Source organism: Larus michahellis, chromosome 15 (genome assembly GCF_964199755.1).
Source record: "Larus michahellis chromosome 15, bLarMic1.1, whole genome shotgun sequence".
In the NCBI taxonomy this organism is placed as follows: domain Eukaryota; kingdom Metazoa; phylum Chordata; class Aves; order Charadriiformes; family Laridae; genus Larus; species Larus michahellis.
In genome coordinates, this window is record NC_133910.1 from 12,495,203 (window position 1) to 12,520,805 (window position 25,603).

The 25,603-nt window shown below is 47.2% G+C and overlaps 2 protein-coding genes and 1 long non-coding RNA gene across 11 annotated transcripts in view; 2 read left to right on the forward strand and 1 right to left on the reverse strand.

The window, feature by feature from the left end:
- The window catches only part of BRD3 (bromodomain containing 3), a 45,108-nt gene extending 30,153 nt beyond the window's left edge, over nt 1–14,955 (forward strand). For 7 of the 8 annotated variants that reach the window (XM_074609260.1, XM_074609261.1, XM_074609263.1 and 4 more), the window contains 7 exons: nt 1,648–2,019; nt 8,199–8,327; nt 8,748–8,939; nt 9,572–9,807; nt 10,345–10,637; nt 12,491–12,619; nt 13,415–14,955. In XM_074609260.1, coding sequence (XP_074465361.1) covers nt 1,648–2,019; nt 8,199–8,327; nt 8,748–8,939; nt 9,572–9,807; nt 10,345–10,637; nt 12,491–12,619; nt 13,415–13,530 — 1,467 coding nt within the window. In that variant the 3' untranslated portion in view covers nt 13,531–14,955. The remainder of the gene's footprint in view (nt 1–1,647; nt 2,020–8,198; nt 8,328–8,747; nt 8,940–9,571; nt 9,808–10,344; nt 10,638–12,490; nt 12,620–13,414) is intronic. The other variant, XM_074609264.1, reaches the window with a different exon arrangement.
- Nucleotides 14,956–16,980: 2,025 nt separating this feature from the next.
- On the forward strand, nt 16,981–19,011 carry LOC141751824 (uncharacterized). The gene is made up of 3 exons (XR_012590114.1): nt 16,981–17,067; nt 17,197–17,287; nt 18,873–19,011. It is a non-coding gene; the product is annotated as an uncharacterized LOC141751824 (long non-coding RNA).
- Nucleotides 19,012–20,252: 1,241 nt separating this feature from the next.
- BRD3OS (BRD3 opposite strand) lies at nt 20,253–24,067 on the reverse strand. Of its 2 annotated transcripts, XR_012590113.1 has the most exons (3): nt 23,977–24,067; nt 22,348–23,691; nt 20,253–21,345 (listed from the first exon to the last, which is right to left on the reverse strand). XR_012590113.1 is itself a non-coding variant. In XM_074609268.1 (2 exons), exon 2 carries the CDS (start codon nt 23,045–23,047, stop codon nt 22,778–22,780), a length of 270 nt encoding a protein of 89 aa, XP_074465369.1. In that variant the 5' UTR covers nt 23,048–23,691; nt 23,977–24,067; the 3' UTR covers nt 20,253–22,777. The 2 variants fall into 2 exon arrangements, 1 of the variants encoding a protein (XP_074465369.1); XM_074609268.1 differs by having other exon boundaries at nt 20,253–23,691.
- Between the last annotated feature and the right edge of the window lie 1,536 nt (nt 24,068–25,603).

The window sequence follows — 25,603 nt, forward strand, 5'->3', positions numbered from 1 at the left end:
TTATTTTCATCCCCTCACTGCTGGTTACGTGCATTCCTTCTCTTCATATTTGGCTCCTTGCCTTTCTGGCCATTGTTGTCCCTTTGGGGTGTGCTCAAAGTGCTTGCTGTCAAGTCTGAGAGGGTTGTGAAAAGTTTTGCTAGTTTTATTGCACCCCAGCTAAGGTGATGTCAACTGTAATTGTTCCAGTTCAGCTACAAGCTCTTATCTGACCATAGCCTTAGCCAGTGCTGATGCTCCATGAACTGGAAGGCTGTTGGAGGCTTCCCCCATTTCGCACTATATAGCCCCAAGCATCTCTTCCCTCTGTAACTGACCCCCTAATTTCACTGGGGCTATTCCTTTAAGGTTTGCAGACTCCAGCACTAGGAATGTTCCTCTCTGCTATAAACCAGTTCAAGACAAGCCTGTCGCTCCAGTTGGAGGAGACTGATGTTGCCTGCAGGTTTTGGGTGCATTAGCTCTGTCTTCCTTACTGAGTAATCTTCTGGGAGTTGCCATTGGTGTTTCACTATTTACTATGCTAATTTATGGGTAAATGAAAACATTGCTCTAAATAATTGGAATTTTCCTGGCAAGCTGTGTATTGCTTTAAAAATGATGAAAGTGTAGCTCAGAGAAAGCTTCCCCCCCCCCCCCCCCAAACTGGGAAATTAACTGCTGCAGTATTGGTGTTCTCTGATGTGAGGTTGCATGGGCCAGCAGAGCCACAGAATTGTTTTGCTTATTTAACCCTATAGTTTGGGAATTATGAGAGAAATTGTAAGTCAGATCTTCTTGCAGCTAAGCTGTCCTCTTTAGAAGTCTGTCTCATACTTCAATTTCTGTCCAAATATCTTGCTTCTGAGAATCAAATTTAATTTTAAAACTCAAGGATGAACCCAGAAGTGAGTTTGCCAAATACACGCTGCAAAATCAATTCTGCTTGGGATTTACTTAAGATTTCCCTTAAATTTCCCTAAGGAACCTTTTGTTTCCTCTTTCTCTCTCTCCCCAGAGAAATAAATCCTTCATAGGAGCATGAGAGTGAGCTGACTGGACAGTCACAGCTTGAATTTATGGGAGAGAGGTTTTATTTGCTTAAGGCAAAATCATTAAATTCTTGCTCTTGTCCATAATAAGCGATCTACCTTAGCACACCCACTAAATACAAGGGAGTGAGGGCTCATGGGTCTTTGGTGATTAATATGCTTTGGTTCAGAACTTATAGCCTGATCCTGCCACTGGGGACTCAGACATGTGGTTAAGTTACTGACACTTACTAAGTCACGATGCATCAGCTGAGCTGCAGTAATCGACTGGGCGCACTCCTTTCCCTTGGCAAACATGAGGTAAGAGTCCTTAGTTTAAATCTCAGTGAAATACATAGAGCTAACACATTTTGCATCATGTCTGGGGTTGGGTTGGAGATGTGCAAATGGCTGGTTACTGTGGCTCAGATGACATGTAGTAATACATCGTGTTGTAGTCATTGAATTGTGTGTTGAAGCCTCTAGTCACAAGTCCCACTTATCCCAGTGAAATAATTGTATTTTCTGACAGAGGACAGGCAGATCTCAAAAACAGGGATGAATTGAGCTAGGTTTCTGCTACCGTAGCACAGGAGTTGGCCATGTACTCATGAGGCCTGTCCATCTGCTGTTTCAGAAAAAGGGAGTGAAGCGGAAAGCAGACACGACAACCCCCACCACCTCCGCGATCACTGCCAGCCGAAGCGAGTCGCCCACACCCCTCTCGGACCCCAAGCAGGCCAAAATCATCGCTCGACGAGAGAGCGGTGGCCGGCCCATCAAACCACCAAAGAAAGACCTTGAAGACGGAGAGGTGCCCCAGCACGCAGGGAAGAAGGGCAAACTCTCTGAGCACCTAAAATACTGTGACAGCATTCTCAAGGAGATGCTCTCGAAGAAGCATGCAGCCTATGCATGGCCCTTTTACAAGCCTGTTGATGCAGAGGCCTTGGAATTACATGACTATCATGATATTATCAAACACCCCATGGATCTCAGTACTGTTAAAGTACGTCCACATTTACCACCTCTTTTGCAGGGTGTCACAGCCCTCTGGTTGCAGAGGACTGTCTCCTTCTGGGGGAGGGGGAAGGGACAAGGGTGGAAAACTGAACCTGTTGGATATCATCTGGATATTTTTTTTTATTTTGTTTCCTTCCCCTCTCCTTTTTTCCCATAACCTGGGACATCTTTTTTTCTGCGCTGCAAAGCAGACTGTACGATGGCATCCTCTCCTCTTTGTGGATAGTCCAGCTATTTAAACTTGTGTCCTTGGGATTGTGTTGCACTCTGAGAAGAAGAGGTGCAGTATTCCGTAGGATTCGATTGATAGTATCCCATTTCCAGAAGCTGCTGCCTGCCTGCTTGTTGGCATGATGTGTTGTCCAGATAGGCTTACGCTGAGCAATTCCAACCGGAACATGATGATCGCCTGGTACTTGGGGAGGGGAGGAAATACAGTGATGCTTGTGCGGTTCATGCTTGGCTCTTCAAGAGTTTAGCTTAGTATGGTACGATATTAAAGGTGTTTCTCCCATTAGACTGGGAGGTTTCTCTGAAACCTAAATATCCATGGTGCAAAGCTGTGTTTTTTTTTCTAGTTCTCATCTTCTGCTTGTCAGCCGGCCATTGGAATCGGTGTTGGTGGAGGTGAGACTTTCTTCCATGTGCAGGAAGTACTTCTGCCAGCTTTCACTAGCATGCCAGAAGTGTTTTGCTGCCATCTGAGGCAATGCCTGGGACTGTCTAAATGCCCAGCTGACAAAAGGGCAGCTGCGTTTGTCATTCCTTTCATGTTCCTTAGCAAATCCTGCGTAGTACCTGGAAGCAGTGTGTCGTGCTCTGATGTGCCATGCCATTCAGCCATGATGCTGCAAGGGTTCTTACTACAGCTGCAGTGTTTTTATGAGTATTTTAGTTGCATTATTTAGTGGTGAGAGAATAGTTGTCATGATCTGTGTGTTGAGGATTAGACCAGGAGTTACCAGTGTCTGAGTTTTAATGGCTGTTTTGATGCTATGATCCTGGGCAAGTTTCCCCACAGCTCTGGGCCATGGTTTTCCCAGTCATAAAATGGAGATAATAATATTTAACCTACCTCACAGGACTGTTGTGAGGACAGATATCTGGAAGGCACTATTTAAGTAGTAATTATTATTATTATTGATGGGGTTTTTAGAGAAAAGACTGTCTCTGAGTTGGCAAAGTCATTGGAAGTGGGTTCTGGTGGAGCTAGGCTTGGAGACTGTTCTTCTGAGCTTGCAGTGCTCTTGCTTTGTTTACAAAAGCCAGTGCAGCGTAAAGTATTTTTAACTTGCAATTAAGCTGGGCTGTGTTAAAGATGTACAGCAATTTCCTGGGAGGAGAAGGGGGCAAGGCAAAGGGTGAGCTGAGCTGCAGGCAAGAAGAGGGAGCCTGAAAAACAGTGGTAAAAGCAGAAGAAATGGCTAGGTTGGACGTGGTAGTCTGCAAAACTGGCTACCTGACTTTACTGTTCTACTGACAGAGGAAGGTCCCGGTGTTTTCTTGCATAAGTTTCCGCTTTCTCTTGCATTTGAGTGTGGATGAGGAAGGAAGAAGCTCCCCTCAGTTTTGGGAGTGGAGTGCACCCTGCTGATTTTGGATGCCCAGTGCTGAAGGCTTACTTAGTCCTCGCACATTGTCCTAATTGTACGACTTGCTATCAAGGTCTGCTTGCTTCACTTTGCATTGGAGTTGCTCTTCTCCACCAGCTTGGAGGTCCATCCACATGGCTTGGCCCATGCTTATCATAGGCTACATGTCAAAATCTGTTCTAAGAGTCTATAAACTGGCCAGTAGCTTTAAAGGAATTTCGAAGTATGTCTGATTTGCAGAAAAGGCTGAGCTGGGAAGAAGCATCTCTTCCTGAGTGCAGTTCTTCTTTTTGTTATCACATTAGAGTGATGAAGTGTTATTAATAGCCTTTGCTCTGGTAGTCTTGTGAACACAAGTTGTTAGATGATCACATCCTAGTTGAACTCATTCAGTTACTGGACTGACTTTAGTGGGACTGCCAGTAAACCCAGTCCTTTCAGCGCTATTATCAGTCATATTCCCTTGGCTTCCTGGAGATGCTGTGAGTCTCCAGAGATACCTGCAGCCTGGTAGATCAAGCCCTGGGTGAAAGCAGTAAGATTAGAGATGGAGAGAGTGAAATCGTGACTCTATCAAAGCAGGTATTTACATGTCTGATTAGGTGCCTTGTTATTGCAAGAGATTCTGTGCTGTGTTCTGCAAAATCTAGGTGAAAAACTGTGATTTCTTGGGTTGGTGATTTTTTTCACACTTGAATCTCTTTATAGTCATAACTTCATTCTTTTAAGAAGCATACACCTTATTGCACTCTCTCTGCAAGTGCAGGTGATACTCTACCTCTGTACCTTACAGGTAGGTAGGACCCAGGTAGGAGAGAAAACTGTAGACTAGTGTAGGACAGAAAACTGGTCTCCACTGGAGACCCAGTGGAGTCTTTTGCATGTAAAGACTCTGGATTTGTCTTTCCATATGGTAGTATTTTTCTTAATAAACTTGTTTGAAGTGCTGTCTGGTATTATTTTTTTATGGAGTGTTTTATTGTCATTGCTCTTGGCCTGTAGATCATAGTGTGACTTCTCTGACATGCAGTCAATAATACGTTAACTGCATGGAACAGAAACTGCCATTTGCAGGCAATGTAATTCTCCAGTGTCAGGGGTTTTCTGTGTGGCTCTGAAAGGTTTTAGATTTAATTCTGCACAAGTGACAATGGCTGTGGTAAAGAAGCGCATCTAATGGATTTCAAACTAATCTTAAAGGAATTATGTAAGAAAGTAAAACATAAGCATTGCTGCAGCTGTAATAGATTCCCCAATACCTGGTTGCTTGTCACTGGTTCTCTGGTTATATGAGGTTTGATTTTCTTCAGAGAATATCCTTCATGTCCAGGAGCATTTTTCTTCAGGCTGTGCACCCTGCAGAGGTGTGCTTCAGAAGGATTTGGGGATTGTTTTCTCTGTGTTCATGTGGAGGAGGTAGGTTGGCTGTCGTGACCATGCTGGTGGCAGGTGAGAGGTAGAGGGGCTGAAGCTGAGCTTGTTGCAGGAGGAGCAGAGAGCTGTGCTGGAGAGCCATGCCAGAGCCAGGACTAAGAGGGGCAAGAGCTGAAGGGACAGCATCTGGGCACATCTCCACCTCCATTCTCTGATGGTCATCACAGAGGGAGAACTGCTTGGAGTGAAAAGAGGAAAGAATGTGAATGCCTGAGAGAGGGAGGCAGAGGTATGGATTACACTTTAAGAGGCAGCAGCCCTAATTCTCCATAGTAGGTGAAATGCTTGCTATGAAGCTGCAGCAGCACTGTGCTTCTGCTGCCCTGTCCCCAGGCAGGCAGAGCCCACTTGCAGTACATTCACGTCCCCCTCTCTGATGCTGGGGAGCTTCAGCGTGAGGAGAGGCAGGGTGTTGTGCCTGTGATGGAGCTGGAAGGAACCTGGAGCACCTCTTCTCCCACTCTGTCTGCTGGCTGACGGGTCACAGCAGCAGCAATGTGGGTGTCTCTACCTTTGGTTTGCTCAGTGGTGAACAAGCAACAGTCCTCGCCATGCAAGAGGATTTATACAAGGTGTTTACTTTTGGAAGAAAGTGCTTCCTCCAGGGATCTAACTGTGCTCACTCGTTCATTTCCTTGCAGTGAATTGATGTGGTTTCAGAGTGCCTGAGTTCAGGGTCTTGGAAGCGAGGAGACGTTCTGTGGTGGAGTTTTCAAAGATTTCTTTAGTTGCACCTATTTTAAAGTACAAACACAGTTTCACAAAGCAGCTGCTCTTATTGAGACAGTTTCTGTAAGGTACAATTAGGCCTCCAGAAATCAGGCTAAGTACTCATTACCTGGTAGAGATGGAGTTTTCTCTGCTAAAGTCGCTGTACCTGTGTGGCCCTGTCCCTCGTCAGCACCTGCCTTGATGCCGTGCCCAGGGCATGTGCTTTCAGGACAGATTGATGTCCAGTTCAGTCTTGAAGATGAGAAAATGGAAAGAGGACATGTCAGGTCTTTAAACAAGTAAAAGATTGCTGCAACAAGGGAGGGAACAAAGTTTTCTCTGCATCCTCTGTGGGCAGGTCAAGGCTTACCTTAGGGCAAGAGACACATTACATATTAGGAAATTAATTTTTGCACATTAAAGAATATTAAACAATTGATTTGATTGCTGAGGGAAAAATGAGATTGCTGTGGTAGATACTGTGTAGGGCAGAGAATGGACTAGCTGGCCTCCTAGCATCTCTGCCAAGCCTGCTGGCTGACTCCTGATATGCAATTGTAAATGTAATAACTTTTTTTAAGCAGCTGGATATCTCAAAGTGAATTTGGAACCGAAGATATTCCAGCCCACCAATATAAAGTCCTTTTTTTTTTTTCTTTTGATAAGTTAATTATTCTTTCTTTCTTTACAAGAAAACAAAACAAAGCAAAAAAAAAAAAAAAACAACGCACAGATTAAAACTGCTGGGCTAGAAAACTGTTGGGTTTGGATGAAAGCAAAGCCTCAGACACTGAAATGTATTTCATAGGTAGTGATCAGCCATTGAATGTGCCAAACAAATATGAGTGCATCAAAAAGGTCTTTCATGCAGTAACACATAATTTAAAATAAATGGACTCTTTTGTTTTAATGTATGCTTTGCTTTGGAATTGGCCTGAGATGCTTGTCAAACAAGGCCAGCTCTCCTTCAAACAGGAGAAGCACAAACCTGTTTCCCTTTCCATCTTTGTACTGTGGCTCAGAGGCTTTCTCCTAGTTTATTCACCAAGAGATTGAAGTTCCGTGAGGAAAGGTTGACAGATGTCTGGCTGCAGTGCAGCAGGGAGCAATGCTGCAGCAATGTCACCACCCTGCATGCAGGTCCCTCCGAAACTGCATGCCTGGAGGAGAAATTCTGGCCTATTCAGAACAAAAACAGTTTTAGGAGTCATTGCCGTTTTAGGAGTTTCAAGATAGTTACAAGGTCTACTGTGTAGCTGTGAAATATCAGTAGCCTCTGTTAAACAAATGGGAATTTTGCTTGCGTTAAGGCTTCCAGTGTGGGTTACAGACCCAAAGCGGCCCTTGCTTTCTCCTTGGATGGGGGATGTGTCTCCTCCGATGATGTTTGCAGCCTGTCTGCCAGTCAGGCCCTTCCCTTCACTGGGGGATACAGGTGCACAAGACATACAAAAGGAAGGCCTGCAAGCACTTGGCAAATAGAGAATTTCTTTAAACCCAGCTCTTTTAAATGCAAATGAAATCTAGTGTTAGCTTCTTTTTCCTTTCAGTAGGAGTAATTGGAGCTAAGGTTTTATACATAGTAGTAATATATGCATAAAATCAATTAAGTTCTAGGAATGCTATGAAGTGTTCTCTAAACACAAGCCTTTCAGTCACAAATGTCAAAAGAAATGGATGAAAGTGAGAGCTGAAAAATCAGAGAATGCAACAAGGTACAAATATTTAGCTCCTGATACTTATCATCACTACACTAGAAAGTAACGTTATGAATAGGTTCATAAAGGGTGAATTCTGTATCCACTCTCTATCAGTTGGACTTCTAAATCAAGAGTAGGTGGTGTAGTTTAACTGTAAATGCCTGTCTTGCTGTAGGAATCGCCAAGCAAAAAAAGACAGAGTTCGATGGTCATGCTCTTTTCTGCCTTTTCAGATTTACAGTTCAAATATGCCCAAGCAGCACATAGAAATACACACTTAAGGTACTCCTGTAATTGTAACTTGGTTGTTGCTGACTCTTGCCCTTCCTGTCCATGATCCTTGTTTACGTTAGCTTCTAATCCAGCAAGCCGTTTTTCTAAATGACTATTTTCTAACAGAACGTGGAACCTGACAGATTCATATAGTACTACTTAGCAAATGAAAACAACCCAAATTTAGAATCTTAAAAGTGTTTAAACTGTTACGGAGCAATATCAACTTCTTTGGTTGTCTGGTGTTTGTTTGCTTGCTTGTTTTAAAAAGCAGAAACTCTGAATGTTATTTAGGAACCAATAAGCCAGATCAAATTACTGTTCTCTTAGACAAATGTGATTTTTGAGGCTGTTCTGAGCTGTCTCCAAGATGCACGTGTCCTCCATGCAGTTGCTACAAATGCCTTTTGCTTATGGCTTTTTCTCCCCTTTCCCTTTGGCTTGTTTGTTTGCAGAAAAAAATGGACAGTCGGGAATACCAGGATGCACAAGGTTTTGCAGCAGATATTCGGTTAATGTTCTCTAATTGTTACAAGTACAATCCTCCAGACCACGAAGTGGTAGCGATGGCCAGGAAGCTCCAGGTAAAGGTGTTGGCAAATGCATCTTCCAGAGTACACTTAGTTCAGCTGCAAGGTGTCGATTCAAAGATCCAACCGTGGGTCTGCTCTTGGCACCAACAAGGGAGAGTCAGTGATTCCTCCAACCCTCGGAAAGAGCCATGTTCTCTGCTGCAGGACTGAGGCGCTCTTCACATGGCATGGCCCAATGCCACGTCCTGCTCCTAAAATGTTATAATTATTGCTGTATAAAGTAGTGGGAGAATTTTCTTGGGCTTACAGAATATGTATGCCCATCTGTACATTATTATTTACTTGTACAGCACCTTGTGTAGCGCAGTAAGACCCTGACCCATGGTGGGATGTCTGGTGTGTTTAAAAGGCCAGTGTGAGGTCTTCATGGCTGAGGCTCCTTTTTTAACCAGTTTTTCCCCCTTTTTGTAGGATGTCTTTGAGATGAGGTTTGCAAAAATGCCTGATGAGCCTGCAGAGGCCCCACCTCCACCTCCACCAACAGCACCAGTGGTGAGCAAAAGCACAGAGAGTAGTCACAGCAGTGAGGAAAGCTCTTCTGACTCAGATAGCTCAGACTCGGAAGAAGAGCGAGCAACTCGGCTGGCAGAGCTCCAGGAGCAGGTATTGCAACGGCCAAGCTGTGTGTCTGTGTCTGTACAGTAGAAAGGGTTTAATTTTGTTCTTAAAAATCCCATCTAGGCTGAGATGTAGCAAAGCAATCCCCACTTCTGCCAGCGAAAGGGGAAAAATGCTTAACTGAAATAAGTGCATGTTTGATGTAATGTTAATTTTCTTCAAGACAGCCATTCTTGGTGCTGATGCTCTGTGCTTCCTTCTGGGATCCCAGAGTATGAATGAAGGTGCAGACAATACTAGGGATCTTGGAAGAACAGAGACCTCTGTTTTGTGTGAGAGCTCAGGCAGACGGAATCTGTCACAAGCTTCCTGTGCGATACTGTCCCCCTGTACCCCGTCTGTAGAAGTGAGATGGTTTGACTGTTGTGGTTGCAGCTTAATTTTTATTTGCCCATATAAAACAAGAATGATGTTTTCATTTGAGTCAAGCGCTGCATACTTGCACTGCATTTTTTAAAGAATTTCAAATCAAGCGAAGTCTTCTGAGTTCAACCACTAGACTGCTTGATCACTGACTTTGGGATATACTTACACTTTGGGATCTAGAGGAAGGGTGTGAGGAGGTATCAGTCATCTTACTTTGAAGTCTGATTTGTTTTTTCACTGTTCTCTCCCAGCTAAAGGCCGTCCATGAGCAGCTAGCTGCGTTGTCACAAGCGCCAGTGAACAAACCAAAGAAAAAAAAAGAGAAGAAGGAAAAAGAGAAGAAAAAGAAAGATAAAGAGAAGGAAAAAGAAAAGCACAAAGTAAAACCCGAGGAGGAGAAGAAACCCAAGGTGGCTCAACCACCAAAACAAACCCAACAGAAGAAAGCCCCAGCTAAGAAAGCAAACAGCACAACCACAGCTAACAGGTAAGAGCATGCTTTTTGCAGGTTGCCTCAAGGGGAATGCCAAGAGCTTCCAGCCCCAGTTCTCCTGTCCCCATTGAATTCCTGGTGAAGCTTAGTGTCAGAGCAGTTAATTCATATTTGAATAGTGTCCTCATTCCCAGACAACTCCAGAGAGTCTTTAAGTTAGAGCTGGCAGTGGAACCATCATATTTTCACTATCCAACTCTCTTAGAAATCCTTGCCTGATCACTCGTAGATAAGATTTTGCTTTCTGCCTTTCGCACAGCCAGCAAGAACGTGCCGTTTCGTTGCTGCCCTCCTGCTGCTACATGGTCTGGTTGTCATGCCTCACAGGGCTAAAATATAATGGGAATAGAACAGCTGATCTCAGATTTCTGAACTTTTTCAGAAGTTGTGGTGCTGTTCAAGCCATCTGGCTAGAGGTTCAAAGCAAAGAGGATTGGGAGGTTTGTTACAAGGGGGCTAGAAAAAAAAAGAAAAAAGAGTTCATTGCTTGTATATACCCATGAATGTTTCCATACTTGCCAACCCCCTCAGGCAGCCCAAGAAAGGAGGCAAACAGGCATCTGCAACCTACGATTCTGACGAGGAGGAAGAAGGTCTGCCCATGACCTATGATGAGAAACGACAGCTCAGCTTGGACATCAACCGCCTGCCTGGGGAGAAGCTAGGCAGGGTGGTGCACATCATCCAGTCACGGGAACCTTCCCTCAGAGACTCAAATCCTGACGAGATAGAAATAGATTTTGAAACGTTGAAGCCCACAACTTTACGAGAACTGGAGAGATACGTGAAATCTTGTTTACAGAAAAAACAAAGGAAACCGTTTTGTAAGTTACCTCCTGGGGCACATGTTCCTCCACCAGCTCTTGGGCTCAGCTTTGGAGTCAGGGCATGTGTGTTGGAATTCTCTTATCCAGCTGTTGGGTGTGCGATAACAGGGATTTTTAGAGGTTCTTTTCTCCCAAGAAAATGTACAGAAACTTTCTGTTTTTCCTGTTTTCTTCCCATGATGTCATGCTGTGGAGACCTGGAGGACTATTCTGTTCCTCTACAAGACCTGTGTGATACCTTTATTACTTATCTAGAATCTAGAAGGCGCTATAAAGGTTTCAGTCTCATTGTGTTAGGTATTATGTACACACATCTGGAAGGATCACTTTCTTATCTTGAATAGTTTAGCATCTAATTAGGAAGGAAATAAAAAGGTTGGGATCCAAAACACCCAGGGGATAAATAACTTGAACAAAGTTACCTGGGCAGCCTGTGGATTCTGGGTGTGAGTTATATATTCACCCCAAAACTGCTCATCCGAGGTGGCCTGATCACCATGTTACCCTCAGTCTCTATCAGATCAGAGGATTAACGTTAATGCGCTGACAAGTGTACGGTTCAGTATGGGACAGACTTTTCTCTGTGCCTCATCCACAGAGAGTGAATTGTTGTGGCCCCTCGAGAGTTCAGCTCCAGCTGAATAGCAATGGGATCACTTATCTGCAGTGGTCCTGGCTCAGTCCATCTCCTTGTGGGTTAAGAGGGAGTGGTGCTGTTAAGAGTATAGCACAATAGCTACTCACAGCTCTTGCAGAGCACCTCCATTTCCTCATCACAGGACTTTCAGGTAGGCCTGAGCAAAGTTCAGACTTTGACCCTTCTTTTTGCTTTTTAATACACTGCTTTGGTGTGTTTGGTTGTTTTTTTCTTCCTGTGTCCTTTGCTGTTGGAATAGCTCAGGAAGAGATTTTCCAGACTGGTTAGGAACAAGAAGCATCCTTTTCTTTTGGGACCAAAGCGTAGAGTAACGCAGATAACCTCAGATGTCTGTCCATTCGCTCCTATGAGACTGGTACATGCTGGGCTGGCAGACTGGTGTGCCTGACCCCAGCCGGACTCTCCTGCTGTCTGCTCTCTATTGCAATGCTTTGTTTTCAGGGGCGCACCCTCTTAGGACTATGCTTTCCAGATTATTTTTTTTTTTTTAAATAATTGCTTTAAAACTGCACACAGACATGTAGGTATTTCCTTGCTGGATCAGGCAAAATGTCTGGCCCCTGTCTTGTACTTCTGATACTGGCCAACACCTGTGTTCAATTACTCCTTCGGAGGGATATTTCTTCTGCTCAGAAGTATAAGCATTGCCGGTACTTCTCCCTGTTTCCATCCTAACGGATGCAGGTACATTCTTGTTGTCTGCCAGCCTTTGCCTCAGTTGGTTTTTAATTTGTCCATTTTGTTTTATACTTAAAGCAATATAAACCACAATAGATTGTTGTGTTGAGGTATCTTAAGTTATAACGGCAGGTGCTTACTTCTGACAACCTTTAATGGGACACTTTATTTTACAGGGCAGAAAACCCATGTAACAATTCTGTAATTACAAATGTGTAACTATTGACCATATAACTGGCTGGTAAGTAACCTGTAACTACAAGGTTATTACATGGATATTTCTGTTTTCTAAAATACTTTCCAGAAGGTCTTTCTTAAAAAGTGCATATTACAGGATGATGGTGATTGGATGATCTAGACAACTTCATGTGTTGTCCTCTATATGGGACGTGTAGTTGCTGTGCGGTCCCTGCAGAGTGGTTGCACAGATTTACATGCCCTGTAAAATAGCGGTGTCCGCTCTTTTTCTCCTGCAACCACGCAGTTTCAGAAATTGTACATTCCTCCTCCACAGCTGCAAGTGGAAAAAAGCAAGCAGCAAAGTCAAAAGAAGAGTTAGCTCAGGAAAAGAAGAAAGAACTAGAAAAACGGTTACAGGACGTCAGTGGGCAGCTAAACAACAACAAGAAACCTGCAAAGAAAGGTAATGGCTTTGGGCTTACTATGTTAACAGTGCCTGAAAGATCATGTATGTAGATAGACTTGTCACTGAGGCAAAACTACTGCCTTTTTCTAGTCTTGGGTTTGTCTCTGTGACAGTTACCCCAGTTGGTCACTGGTGTCAGGGCACAGCAAGTTACTGGTGGGCACCAAGGTACTGTGCGGGGGCTGCTTTGGCCCCTGTGGAAGCTCTCCTGGGTGGTAAATGTGAGGTGTCTTAGAGGCACTTCATCCTTCAGAGGGAGGAGGATCTTATCCTCTCTGTTAGCCTGGCCAGGACTGTGCGTACAGGCCAGGACCACAGGGCATCTAACATGATTTTTGTCCTTTGTGGGATTAAAAAATGCCCAAGCCCCCATGTAATGCAATGGTGTGGAAGATGGTACAAAAGGTTCTTCCAGCACAAACTAAGCTGCTTCTGGCTTCGCACAAGTCACAGCGTTTTCTTGGATTCAGAGGTTGCACTGAAGCATGCAAGGCTACGGACATTGCTCTAGCGCTGCACTGTCTCATTATGAGCACCGCAGGGTTGTGGAGAACATTGACCTCCCATAGGACTCCTTTGCGGATCCCAGACTTCCGTGGTCACTTGCAGCCTGAGAAACCTTGCCATCCACTGACAGGACAGGCTTCTTGCAGCAAGCAAAGGCTGCAGGTAAAATAAGCTGCCCAGGAAAAAGGAAGCTGTGAATGAAGCCATGGAGGATGAGGGCTGTGGGCAAACCTTCTCTAGTTCAGTTCCTTGCAAGTAACCACATCGCTGCCTTCTTCCCCGCAGAGAAATCTGGCTCAGCTCCCTCTGGAGGCCCTTCCCGGCTCAGCAGCAGCAGCTCCTCCGAGTCCGGGAGCAGCAGCTCCAGCGGCTCCAGCTCGGACAGCAGCGATTCGGAATGAGTTACGGACATTTACACACAAAACACAAAATGGACATCACCCTCACCGATGCTCTGCAGTGTTCCTTTCTCTCCTTAATATACCGCTCTTGTTCCACGGTGGTCAGGTTTTTTTTTTCTCTTTCTCTCTTTCTCTGACTTTTTTATTTTATTTTTTAATTCAGTGTTATAAAAGGTATCTTCCATTTTTTGGGGGGTCGCTCTTTTAATAGGTCAAAGATCTTTGCGTGCGTGTGTGACTAGACTTTATGACAAATAGTTCCCTTTGCATAAAGTCTCTAAAATACATTTTAACTGAAGAAGATTGGTTGGAAGTGGAAGAACTTTGAACTCTTAGCAGGAGATAAATAGAAAGTTCTGCGAGGTTTGTAGTACATTTCCCTCCCGCTCCTTCCCTCTCCCCAGAATGTTCTCTTTTACTAAGCCTGCCTGGCTCATACAAGGTAAAAAAGATCTTTTTTTAAAGAAAACTCTGTGAAATGGTACTGTATCTGAAAGATGTTAGCTTTTGAACTAGTTGGTGTATTTGTTATTAGCACTAGTATTCTTAATCTCGAAGTCTACAGTGTGATGAAAATGTCAGATGCTATCATCTTTTTACATAAAAAGAAAAAGCAAAAAATTTCTCATGTACTGTGGATTGCTAACATGCTTTTCTTTTTTTTTTTTTTTTTTAATCTTGGTAGAGGTGTAGGCACCTGTTCAGGAAGGTATTTAAGCATGAACTTAACTTTAAGCACATGAGCAGTAGAAGTGGTTGCATTTCGTGTTTTTCCACTCAAAATTTTCATTTTTCTTAGGGACGCATTGGGAAGAAGGGAGCAAGGGACACTCATGTTTCTTGGGAATGTTATTTTTAACATCAAGTAGATAATTTCCAGGAAACTGACACACTCTATGAAGGTTTTCATTTAATTGGAAACAGTTTTTGGCTGCAAGTTCTCAGCTGGACCTCAGAGTGATCCCTGTAGTGACCAAGGCAAGTCATGTGCTCGTTATTAGACACATGCTTAAGTACTTTCTCCATGACAAGCACCTCAGTCTGGGCTTAAAATAAAGAAGCACTTGAGCTCCAGCTGAGGCTGAGCTGGCAGGGGAATTGGAGAGGGATGTTGTGTGTGTTTGGTTGGTTGGGTTTTTTTTTTTCCCTCCTTATCATTTCAGTAGTGAGCTCCTAGAAAGGGAATGCTGCTTCTGTGTCGTGCAGGGTTCCAGATGCTGAAATGCTTACCTCAATAAAAAGAAAAAAGAGGGGAGGGAGAAAAAAGAAGAAAAGAGACATTTTTTTTTAAGGCTTGCAATTTTTTGATTCCGGCGTAATATTTTGACCTGCACTGCTGCAATACACTCTGTTTTCACTGTCCCTAATTTCGTGTATATACAAATACTTTATTTATTAAACACCATTGGTCATTTAAAACTTACTAAAAAAAAAATAACAAAAGCACAGCTGCATTATGCAAACCAGCAGAAATTCAGACTTTTAGCGTGGTTTGAACCAGATTAAAAAAAAAACAAACGCACGCAAAAACAAAACCACCAACAAAAAAGCAAATAAAAATGAGACTTTTTATTTAAATCCAATGGACTTTATAGCTACAGATGCTACAGTCCAGTCTGTTGTGTGTCTGGTGCTCTGTCATGTTCAGTGTGTTCATTTTTTGGTTTGTTTTCTCTCTTCTTTTATCTCTTTTCACCCCAGCCCCCTTTTTTCCCTTTTTGTACAGATTTTGGAGACGTACAGGTAGATACAATTTCCTGATGCAGCACATTCTTATTTTCTCTGTAATATTTCCAGAGGTCTTTTTCCCTTTTTCTTCCCTCTTTTTTTTTTTTTCTCTTTGTAGAACAGCAGCTTTTTTTCTTTTATAATCCAGTTTTAGGAAAACACCAGTTCTATAATGATATAAAATTTGTAATCTGAGGGGCAGAAATGTATTGTAAATTTTTAACTTCTTATTGTAAAGAAAAAAATATACAAAGTTTAACAGAAAGTTATGCTTTTCCCCCTCCCAGACCAGCCCCTAAGGCTGCCTCTCTACTGCGAGGTAGCCTTAAAATTCACCCTGCTGTGGTCTCTAATAATGGTTTGCCAGAGGCTCCGCGGTGCAGATTGCACCAGCTTTTATTTTTCGCGTAGGTTTGTGGCCCTGGAGGACTCCTCAGCCCCAGCACACGATTTTCGTTGCACGCTTAGCCTCCAGGAGCTGGGACGTGCGGTGTCTGGGTGATGTCCCTTTGCTGGAAAGCTGGGTGAGCAGAGGGACAGCCTGTTATTAGCACTCCATGCTTTGCACTTCTAACTGCATCCACACCCAGCTGCCAGTCACTTACTGCCCGGCGACTGAGGTTTTATTAGCTAGACACTTATGCATCTGTCTTTAAAAAAATCTATCTTTCAAAGATCAACATTTCAGAGTGTTCAGATGTGCGTCTCCTAGAGCTGATGTACCCCTGTCCGTGTCTTATCTGTGTAGTGATGATATCACACTCTCCAGTTTGCTGTAGTGAATTCTTTCTTTTTTTGCTAAGGGCTGAGAGCGCGATGCTGTGTTGCTGCAAGACACGGAGTTCCTCCTGCAAGTTGCTGGGCATCCTTGGCTCGTTTTGCAATCACCAGGGGGCTTGGTTGGTTGGCAGGAGGCTCTCCATTCTTTGCAGATAGTTCCTGTAGTATTTGAAAGTGGATGAACTAGGGTGATTCTTACTGAAATTAATGATTTTTCTTTTCCATTCACAATGGAGTTATTTTTAGTTCCTGTATTTTCTTTAACTCTGCCCTTAAAGTCTTCACCTGGGCAGATCCTTAGTAATATATTTGCAGAATTTGCGATGAGGAAATGTAATATACACCCAATTAAGATCTTAGGTTTGTTTTGTTTTGTTTTTAATGGGGTTGGGTTTCATCTGTGTTTCTCCTGTTGTCTGAGACTTGTGTTATCAAAGCCAACTAGGATTTTAATTAAAATAATTTCAACCAATTCAACAGCATGACAACTTGGATAAACAAGCTCCCAATTTTCCCTGCTTGAAACCTTTTCCTGCGTGCATTAACCTGAGCTGTGCCGTTGATGGGATGTGGTGGTCACTCCTGTGGAGAGCAAACCGCAGCCAGTGTTGGAGGCAATAGCAGCCTGCCTGGCAGCCGTTCTCACTGGCATCACCGCCAGGCAAAGCCCGGGGACCTGGCTCTGCACCGTGCTGCTATCCTCCAACACTGGGGACAACCCCGCTGACCACGGCCCAGAGTACAGACATTCCTCCAGGACACATAGGTCTGTCCCACTGAAATCAGTGGAGGGGTTAGAGCCAAAGGGTTGGGGACCAAGTGTGAAGCGATGGCAGGGACCTGGCCTGAGATTGTCTGCAGCGCTGGAGGATCCCTATTTTACTTGGCACACCTGTCCTAGCTTGGGCATTTGCAAGGAGAGCAAGCAACCAAAACCACCAAGGAATATGAAGAACCACCTGCATATCTTTGACATACCCAGCTGCGACCTGGGCTACCATTTAGCGGCAAACTTTGTGTTCGTGGAAAGTAAGTTGTTCCCTATGAAATGGCAGTTCACAGGAGAAATCCATTTTGGCATGACCGTTTCAGGAAAGAAGTTGGTGACTCTTCATTTCAAAATGTTCTTACGCTTTTTCATTTTCACATTGTTTGTAGTGCTCAGTATCTCCCGACATGTCAGTAGTGGTGCCTCTTGTATCTCCAGATCAGAGTGTCTCCAGGAAAGAAGAGGTGTTTTCAGTCCATAGTAAGTAGCAGCAGCCCTTAACAAGTTGGAAACTGAAACAATAGAGCATTTATTTAACTTTGTATTGCATGACATGTCAGTACAGATGTCATGAAATAACATTAGAATGATTAAACATATAACATTTGAAATAACATTTTTAAACTTAAGAATAAAAAAAGATTGACATTTTTATGGTAGAATTTTTCTTGAACGAACAAAGTTTAACTTTGTTTTCCAGGGGAAGCTTCACTGAAATCAGTATGATTTCGTATGTATACATACACACAAATAGTTTTATTGAAACTGTTTTTTCTGTGGAATTCCTGTTTTGACAAAACAATATCTGACCAGACCTATTATCAATCAACCAGCATTACTGCACCTTTAAAAACTGTGCTTAACTTTTATCTGATTGTAAGGTCAGCCTGTTTCTTGGCGTACCATCAGATGTAGGCTCAGTGGGACCAGAGGGAGATCCGCATCCCATGGGCTCAGGCCCTGACCCATCTACTGAAGGAATCTGTTGCCTACAACAGTTTTCTGCTAACCAAATGTTGTCTTATACAAAACCCTTTCAGTTTTGTATTGATGTGATTTTAAACTTTCCTACCGACAGGGTTTGTAACTGTAGAACTGATATTTCAGGACGATGTAACTGTTGTTTGTGAGTGTGTGTATGAGATGCGCGCACCCACACATACGCAGGCACGTGTGTGCGTGTATATATACACGTTAGTTACCCAGTGAGGTCTCTTTCCATGTTCTCTATGTGGTAGAAGCAGACTGCAGTTACCTAATCTAGTTCTTTCTCTGTTTTGGGGACTCTTAGACCAGTTTTTAATTTTTTTCCTTGTTTTGAAAGGAATGATGTTTTTTAAAGTCGGGGTTGGAGCTAGGGGGAAGGGATCGGGGCATGACAAAGAAAAACCACAACCTTTTTAGTACTGGATTTTAAAAAGACATACACTCAAACTCGAGCAGTTACCACTAGGGCTAACTGTGGGCAGGCTCTGCGTTGTTGAAGGTAAATTTAGGGCAAGGATTCATTATACTAGCAGCATTATCTTGCTTGTAAAACAATGAGATGCATTTTTTTAAAGAAATGGTATTTGCATATCTTTTTAAATGTCATTTTTAAAAATAAATAAGCCACCAGCTAGGATTTGACACAGGCCACTTAGAACTTACCCCTGATACTGGCATAACCAATCCAGAAAGATTTGTTGTTGTATTTTTGTTTTGTTTTTTTTAATATTTAAAAAAAACGTTACTTTTCTGTATGATGTGCATGCAAATTTACCGTAACTCTCTTTCTTAAAACTTTTTAGTGCCATTTCTAGTATATTCCTGTAAATGTCAGTTACTGAAAAGAAATGAGTCAATGTAAGTAGTTTAGCTTGTTTATTGCAAATTGCTGGCCTCAAACACAACAGAATTAAAAAGAGTTAGAAAGTAATCTTTGATGTTACTGGTAATCATGGACCCTGGTCCTGGGGCATTTGTTTTGTTTTCATAATAAAAAGAAAAATTGTTTTGTGTGTGCAGTTTGATCCCATATTTTCCCCTCTTCTCTCCCTTTCCCTTTCCTCATCTCCTTTTCCAGGTGTTGCACTTGCTGCAGTTGAAAACCTGTAGGGCTTTGATCGAGCGGGCAGTTGAGTAGCGTTGCTGAGAGACATACGTAAATATACGAGGAGTCCTAGTGCCATGAGTAGTGAAATAATTCGGAAGTAATTGTGCGAGTCCAGCGGTTAGTGCTGGTGGAGTGCCACGCTAAGGGGCAAACTGCCTTCGGAGCAGAAGGCAAGTCTGGGGCACTGTCAGCTTGGCCTGGGGTCTCTGAATCACGGTCCAGTACCTGGCATTGATGTGCTCAAAGTACACTTTTCTGTTGGGGAGGAAAACACTCGGGCTGCTTTAATGCACCAGAACGGACAAGGAAGGACTTCTTGCTCTTCCTTAGAAGCCTACAATCTGAAGGGGTCTTAGTTTATGTGAAAACTGCGTCCAGTTGAGGTAAGTTCAGCTGAAAATGGAGATGGACGTTTCACCCAGGTTTAATGCTGACTACTTTCAAGCCGCCAAGACCTGAAGGAACCAGAGGGAATTTGTCGCTGTGCTGGCCCTGCAGGTCGGCGAGCTCAGGGCAACTGGGACGGGGCAGACTTGCTTGGGAAAGGAGCGGGGGCAGAGTGGCTGGTTGCCTTCACAGCAGAGCCTTGACATTGTTGTATGGCGGCCAAAATCTATTCTGGTCCCTGGAGAGGGTTCAGGTTGGTTCTGCCGTTCGGCTTCTCAGATGCATGACTGATGGTTTATTTATAAGGTAGGGGTTACAACAACCAGGTTTCCCCAGGGTTAATCTTTCTCTAACCCTGTTCCTTCTCACTGCGTTTAAAAGCCACGATCTCTCTAAAGTTTCAGCAAACCTGTTTGGCTTAGCTGTTGCATCTGTAGCTGTGTGCTGTAGCAATGATACCCCCAAAGGAACAGTCTGTTCAACCTATCCTTTAAAAATCTCCTGTGAGGCCATTGTGCCGCAGGAGGATGTTTTCTTTAGCGTTGGCTAGTGAGTTATTTGTAGGTGCATCAGGCAGTGCTGCTGCTTACAGACTTGGAGGAGGCTGAGGAGAGGCAGAACACGCACCGATACTGGTATGGATGGAGGTTACTGTGTGTGTGACAGCCAGAGGTTCTCCTCATCCCAGGGTTCACCGCTAAGACTTGACAAGGGCTGCTGGCCTGGGAACCTTAAGGAGCCGCCTCTGCCTGGGGCCAGGCTTCAGAGGTGAAGTGTGTGACTTTGGAGAGGGAGGTTAACCACAGCCCACCAGTAACAAACGTAATTCCCAACAGCGAGGAACTGCCCGTCTGCGGAGCTTTCCCTCCTCCCCCTGGGTGGGGACGGGGAGGGAGAACAGCTGTAATCCTCAGGTGTGCCAAAGTGATTAACATGCAGAAGAAAACCAGCGGCTTGCGATGATGCGTTCAAATCATTTTAATGCACTTTATCCAAGAGGCTACAACAGCATTTTAAACAAGTGCATCAACACTACACAACCGGCTTACGGAAAGCTCCCTCCTAGCAGCTGCTCCACAACCTGCTGTGACTAATAAGGACACACAGATACGGAAAACAATAGTGTCACATTGACAGAGAGATGGAAGAACAAGTCACGCTCCTCCCGTACTGTCATGTCTCAATCCTGGAAGAATTTATGCACATACTTTTTATTGTATAGTCCAATTAACACTCTTCAAATAACTGCATTTTGGTTTACCAGCCACATAAATAAAAACTGATTATACCCAAAATAATCAACTTTCTCACTGAAATGAAAAAAAAAAATTTACTTGTTTTTTCTATAAGAAAAGTAAAGAAAATGAACAGCTGGTTTTGGGGATGTGCTGTTCCTTAAACTCCCAGAGTTCGCCTGCTCCCCTGGGCTGCTGGAAAGGTCCTGAGCCACCTCTCTCCTGCCTTTCGGGGTTGCTTCCACCGGCAGTTCCAAGGGGAGCTCTCAGACCGGCCTCCTGCCCCTTCCTATGGATCATCACCCCTTCCCTGGGCCAGGCACTGCAGCCCCAGGTGGGTCCCGCATCCCAGCCCCGCTCCACCTCAACACCATGCTCCATGCGGGAGCACCGTCGCCGCGGCAGCAGCTGTCGGAGTCCCGCTGGTTTTGTCAATCTCATTTGTTGGTTTTCCTCCCCAGTTGAAATACATCCGTTCACCAAAATCTTTCCCACCTGGAGCGAGTCCTGGCAAGACGAAGAGGAGCACGGCGCAGGTCTGCGAAACACTGCGGTCCATCAGCAGGTTTAGTTTTATGAGCACACACACGAAGGTACCAAACATCAACGCATGCATAAATAGTACTACGAAGAAAAAAAAGAGCTGCCTATGGTTTGCAGTGCATACACGTGCTACGCATCAGCGCTGAGGAGGACGTCAAACCTCTACGATCTCACGTTAAAACAGGTATGTTCTGCTCAGCACGGGGAGTTCAGAGGACTCCGGTGCGTGTGTGGTGGCGTTTAACCCGCCCGGGAGAGGTGGCGAAGGTGATTCTTCACTGTATTAAAAAAATAAATAAATAAAGTGCTTGATAAATGCAGAAGAGGTTTTAGATAAATGTAAGTGATGGATGTGCCTAGTTTTAGGCAGGTAAATAATCCATACTGAAGTCAACATCAAACACTGATTTGCTCAAGTGCAGCCTGTGCGCGGGGGGCTGCAGGAGGACGGAAAGGGCGTCCTTAAGCCCAATGTTACACTTTAATGCTGGACCCTGGGCGCGTAATTAGCACCCCTGGAAGCGGTACTGCTGTGTTCAATACAGCTTTAGGTGCTGGCTGGGCTGGGTTTCTCAGATCGACCTTGCCTTGAGCAAGTTGGGAAACGCCCTGAGAGCAGTCTGTATTCCCAAGAAGCGCAATCCTAGTATTTTTCCCTCCTAAAACCCTTCAGTTAGTTGAAACAAATGCTCCCAGATGTGACTTTTAAAATACACGCACCGAATCTACTGTCCAACCCGAATTAGAAGATAAAGCCTTCCAAGCTACCGCGTGCATTAAAACTCAAACGCAAAGCCAATGTCAGTAGGCTGTTTCCTTGCGTAACGCTCTCTGGGGGCAGGCAGGTGCTGCGCAGGAGTTTCCTCGCGTCCCGTGGCAGGAGATGGGTGTATTTACAGTAGTTTTCTTCCTGTTGCTCTCCTGGGGCTGTCCCTCCCTTTCAGGTGGCTCCTCGGCGATCTGTCCCCAGAGCACGGGCTGGGGATTGAGCAACATAAAGGGAATTGGCTCCATGACTCCAGAGCTCCCCCCGTTACTTCCATGACACCAAATCATGGCATCAGGGAGGGCCCTTTGCTTTGCAGGGAACAGAACTGCAGCGCGTCCTTCCTGCCTGGAAGGCTCAGATGAAATTCTCAATCTATTCTTTCCCCCTTATGACAAATCACTTCATTACCTGGTTCTAAGAGACCACTTCCAGGGCAGTAATTACAGGCAGACAGGGCGAGCGGAACAAGTTAACGGCCGGGTAGTTTTGTGGATCAACTTAAAATACTTGCCTCAATGGAAACGGATCCGCGCTCGCCTCTCCCAGCAGCATTCGCAGAGCTTTGGCAATGCACGAGGGCCAGCCATAAAAGCACCTGCTGGGGCTGGCTCCCGACTGCCGGCGGGTGTTCCTCACGGCGCACTGCCACTTCCAACCAACACACGGTCCAGCACGGACCCTGCCAAGATGCCAGGCAGCAAACGCAGGCTCAGAAGTTCCCTGGCGAGGCTGTTTTCGTTACGCACGCTCAATAACATGCAAAATCGGATGCTACCAACAGCGAAAACAAAAGTAAACTCGCGGCAGCCATTCTGGGCCATCCCGTCCACGCTGCTTTAGCCGCAGGTCTGCGGTGAGGATGGTGGAAACCCATCTTCCCCCAGCTTGGTGCGAGTCTGGTTTGTCTCCACGTGTGGATTTCTAGTGTGAAACCACCCCAATTACATAATAGCGCAAAACTTAGATTGCCCCGTGTCCCTGGAGACGTCCAGCTTGTTTTTGTCCCGCACCAGGATGGCTTCGTTGCCGTACTGCGAGTACCACATGCTCCGGCTGCGGCTCAGGTAGGTGTTGGGGGGGGCCGACTCCAGTTTCTGCTGCTGCTGCTGCCAGATGAGCAGCGAAGTGTCCCTGTACCGCAGCCGGGCATAGCCCTCGGACAAGGCTTTTTCGGGCAGGGGCACCCTCCCGTTCATCACTGCGTCAGTCATCTGCGCGAGGGGGGCTGCAGAGACGAGCGCTCCTTCCCAGCAGCTCCAAAATGCGCCCCGCTGGGTCGGTCTGAGTCGAGGGCTGCTGCTTTGAGCTCAAGGGAGAACATCCCCAGGGCCCCACGAGCCGTTGGTGGGTGTAAGGACCGCTCAGGAGAGGGAGCAGGGACACGCGCGCCCAAAAATCACACCAGGCAGCCTGGGCTTGCTTAAATAACAAGCCAGGACTTCCGAAGGCTCATCCGGCGGTGATGCCGCTACTTGTTTCATCTTGCGAAGGGACCACATGCACGTGAGATGCTTCTTGTTGACAGTCCGTGAAGTATCTCAACAGGCACGAGGGGCAGCTCCGCGGCGGTGGGCTCGGTCTGCAGCCGTCCAGGACGGGCCGAGCGGCTCTGGATGAGTTTTCCTTCCCTGAAGACTGGATCCCGAAGCCGTAGGGCAGGCCTAAGAGGTCACCAGCGCCCAGGCCCACGCACGAGCTCCCCACCTCTGCTCCCTGCCGACGCCAGCCCGACGGAGGGCAGCTCAGCGAGCCACGGCCTCAGGGATGCAGGAGAAGATGCCGCCTCCGGCCCCGGGTGCGGTACCCAAGCTGGGGTGCCCGTCCCCTCCCGACAGCACCGCTTCGGGGCTTCAACCTGGAGGGGACACGGCGGGGGTCACCCCGAGGCCGGGCAGCGGGGGTCCCTGCCCTGCCAGGGCCCCTTTCCCGGCACCACCGTGCCCCCCACCTCCCGCCGCCCTCCCCCCAGCGCCCCGAGCCCTTCCACCGGCACCGCGCCCCCGCCCACGGCCCCCCCCGCGGGTCCCCTGCACCCTCCTTGCCCTGCGCCCCCCCCGCGGGGCACCCCCCACCCCTACGGACCCCCCCCCCCCGAGGGCTGCCTGCGCCCCCCCCGCCCCGCTGCCCGGCCCCAACGTGCCTGCGCTGCCCGGCCCGGCCCGGCCCGGCCCCGGCGCCGTTCCCGGAGCAGCCGCGGAGCCGCCTCCCGAGCGCATCACGGCGGGAGGAGCCACAGCCGCGCCGGGGGGGCCGCGGGCCGGGGCGGGCTGCGCCGGGGCACCGCAGGGGGGGGTCCCCGGGCGGGGTGAATGGGTCCGGGGCACGGCGATGGGGGTCCCCGAGCGGGGCGGTGGGTCCGGGGCGCCGCAGTGGGGGTCCCCGGGCGGGGTGCGTGGGTTCGGGACACGGCAGTGGGGGTCCCCGAGCGGGGTGAATGGGTCCGGGGCACGGCAATGGGGGGCTCTGAGTGGGATGTGTCGGTGTGAGGCACCGCAATGGGGGTCCCCAAGCGGGGTGTGTGGGTGCAGGGCATGGCAATGAAGCACCCCGAGGGGGGTGCGTGGGTCTGGGTCACGGCAGTGGGGGTCCCCGAGGGGGATGTGTGGGTACAAGGCATGGTAATGGGGCTGCCCAAAGCGGGTGCGTGGGTCCAGGGCATGGCAGTGGAGCACGCCAAGGGAGGTGCGGGGGCCTGGGACATGGCAGTGGGGGTCCCCGAGGGGGATGTGTGGGTCCAAGGCATGGTAATGGAGCTGCCCAAAGCGGGTGCGTGGGTCCGGGGCATGGCAGTGGGGGTCCCCGAATGGGGTGAATGGGTCCAGGGCAGGGCAGTGGGGGTCTCTGTGTGGGATGTGTGGGTGTGGGGCACCACAGTGGGGGTCCCTGGGTGGGGTGTGTGGGTCCGGGGCACAGCAGTGAAGCACCCCAAGGGGAGTGCGTGGGTCTGGGACACAGCAGTGGGAGGTCCCTGAGCAGGTTGAATGGGTCTGGGGCACGGCAACGGAGCTCCCCACACTGGGTGTGTGGGTCTGGGAAATGGCAATGGGGGTCCCCAAGCGGGGTGTGTGGGTCCAGGGCACAGCAATGGGGCTCCCCAGGCTGGGTGTGTGGGTCCCACGGGTGTCAGCAGTTTGAAGGGACGCCCAGCCCTGGGTGTGCAGAGCCCCTGGCATTGTACATGGGGCGTGGGGCTGAGCGGGGGGAGGCTGCTGTTGCCCGCCCTGTCTGGCGGTGCCCCCGGAGAGCCTCTCTCAGCGCTGCTGAAGGTGCCAGGGTGGTCCCAGCCCTGGGGTTTACAGCCAGGCTGAGCGTGTCGCTGCCCAGTCTCCGTTCCGGTGGGTGACTGGGGTAGCAGCCGTTTGTGCTGGGAGGGCGCGTGATACCCTTTGTGCCCCTTCGCTTGCCGAGGGCACCCCAGTGGCTGCCCATCGTGGGCTGAAGGCAGGTGGGGGACAGCCCTGTGTGTCCTGACAGCCTCGTGCGACCGTCGCTGTGCCAGCGGGTCCGTCTATAGGGTGGGCTGCCTGGAGAAGGAGCGCGACTGAGCAGCGCCTCCTCTGCCCCCGCTCATCCTCACGGCCTGCTCCTCGGCCCCACCGTCCCCTGGCAAGCGCAGTACGAAATATGTTTTGAAGAGAGCCGTGGGGCTTGTTCTTTTTCTGATGATGCTAAATTTAAGCTCTCAATCTTCTTATCTCCTGCGAGTGCAGTGCCATCTAATCTCCTGCTAAGGACCCGATACCCTTATCCGTGTCAGAGCTGCTGGA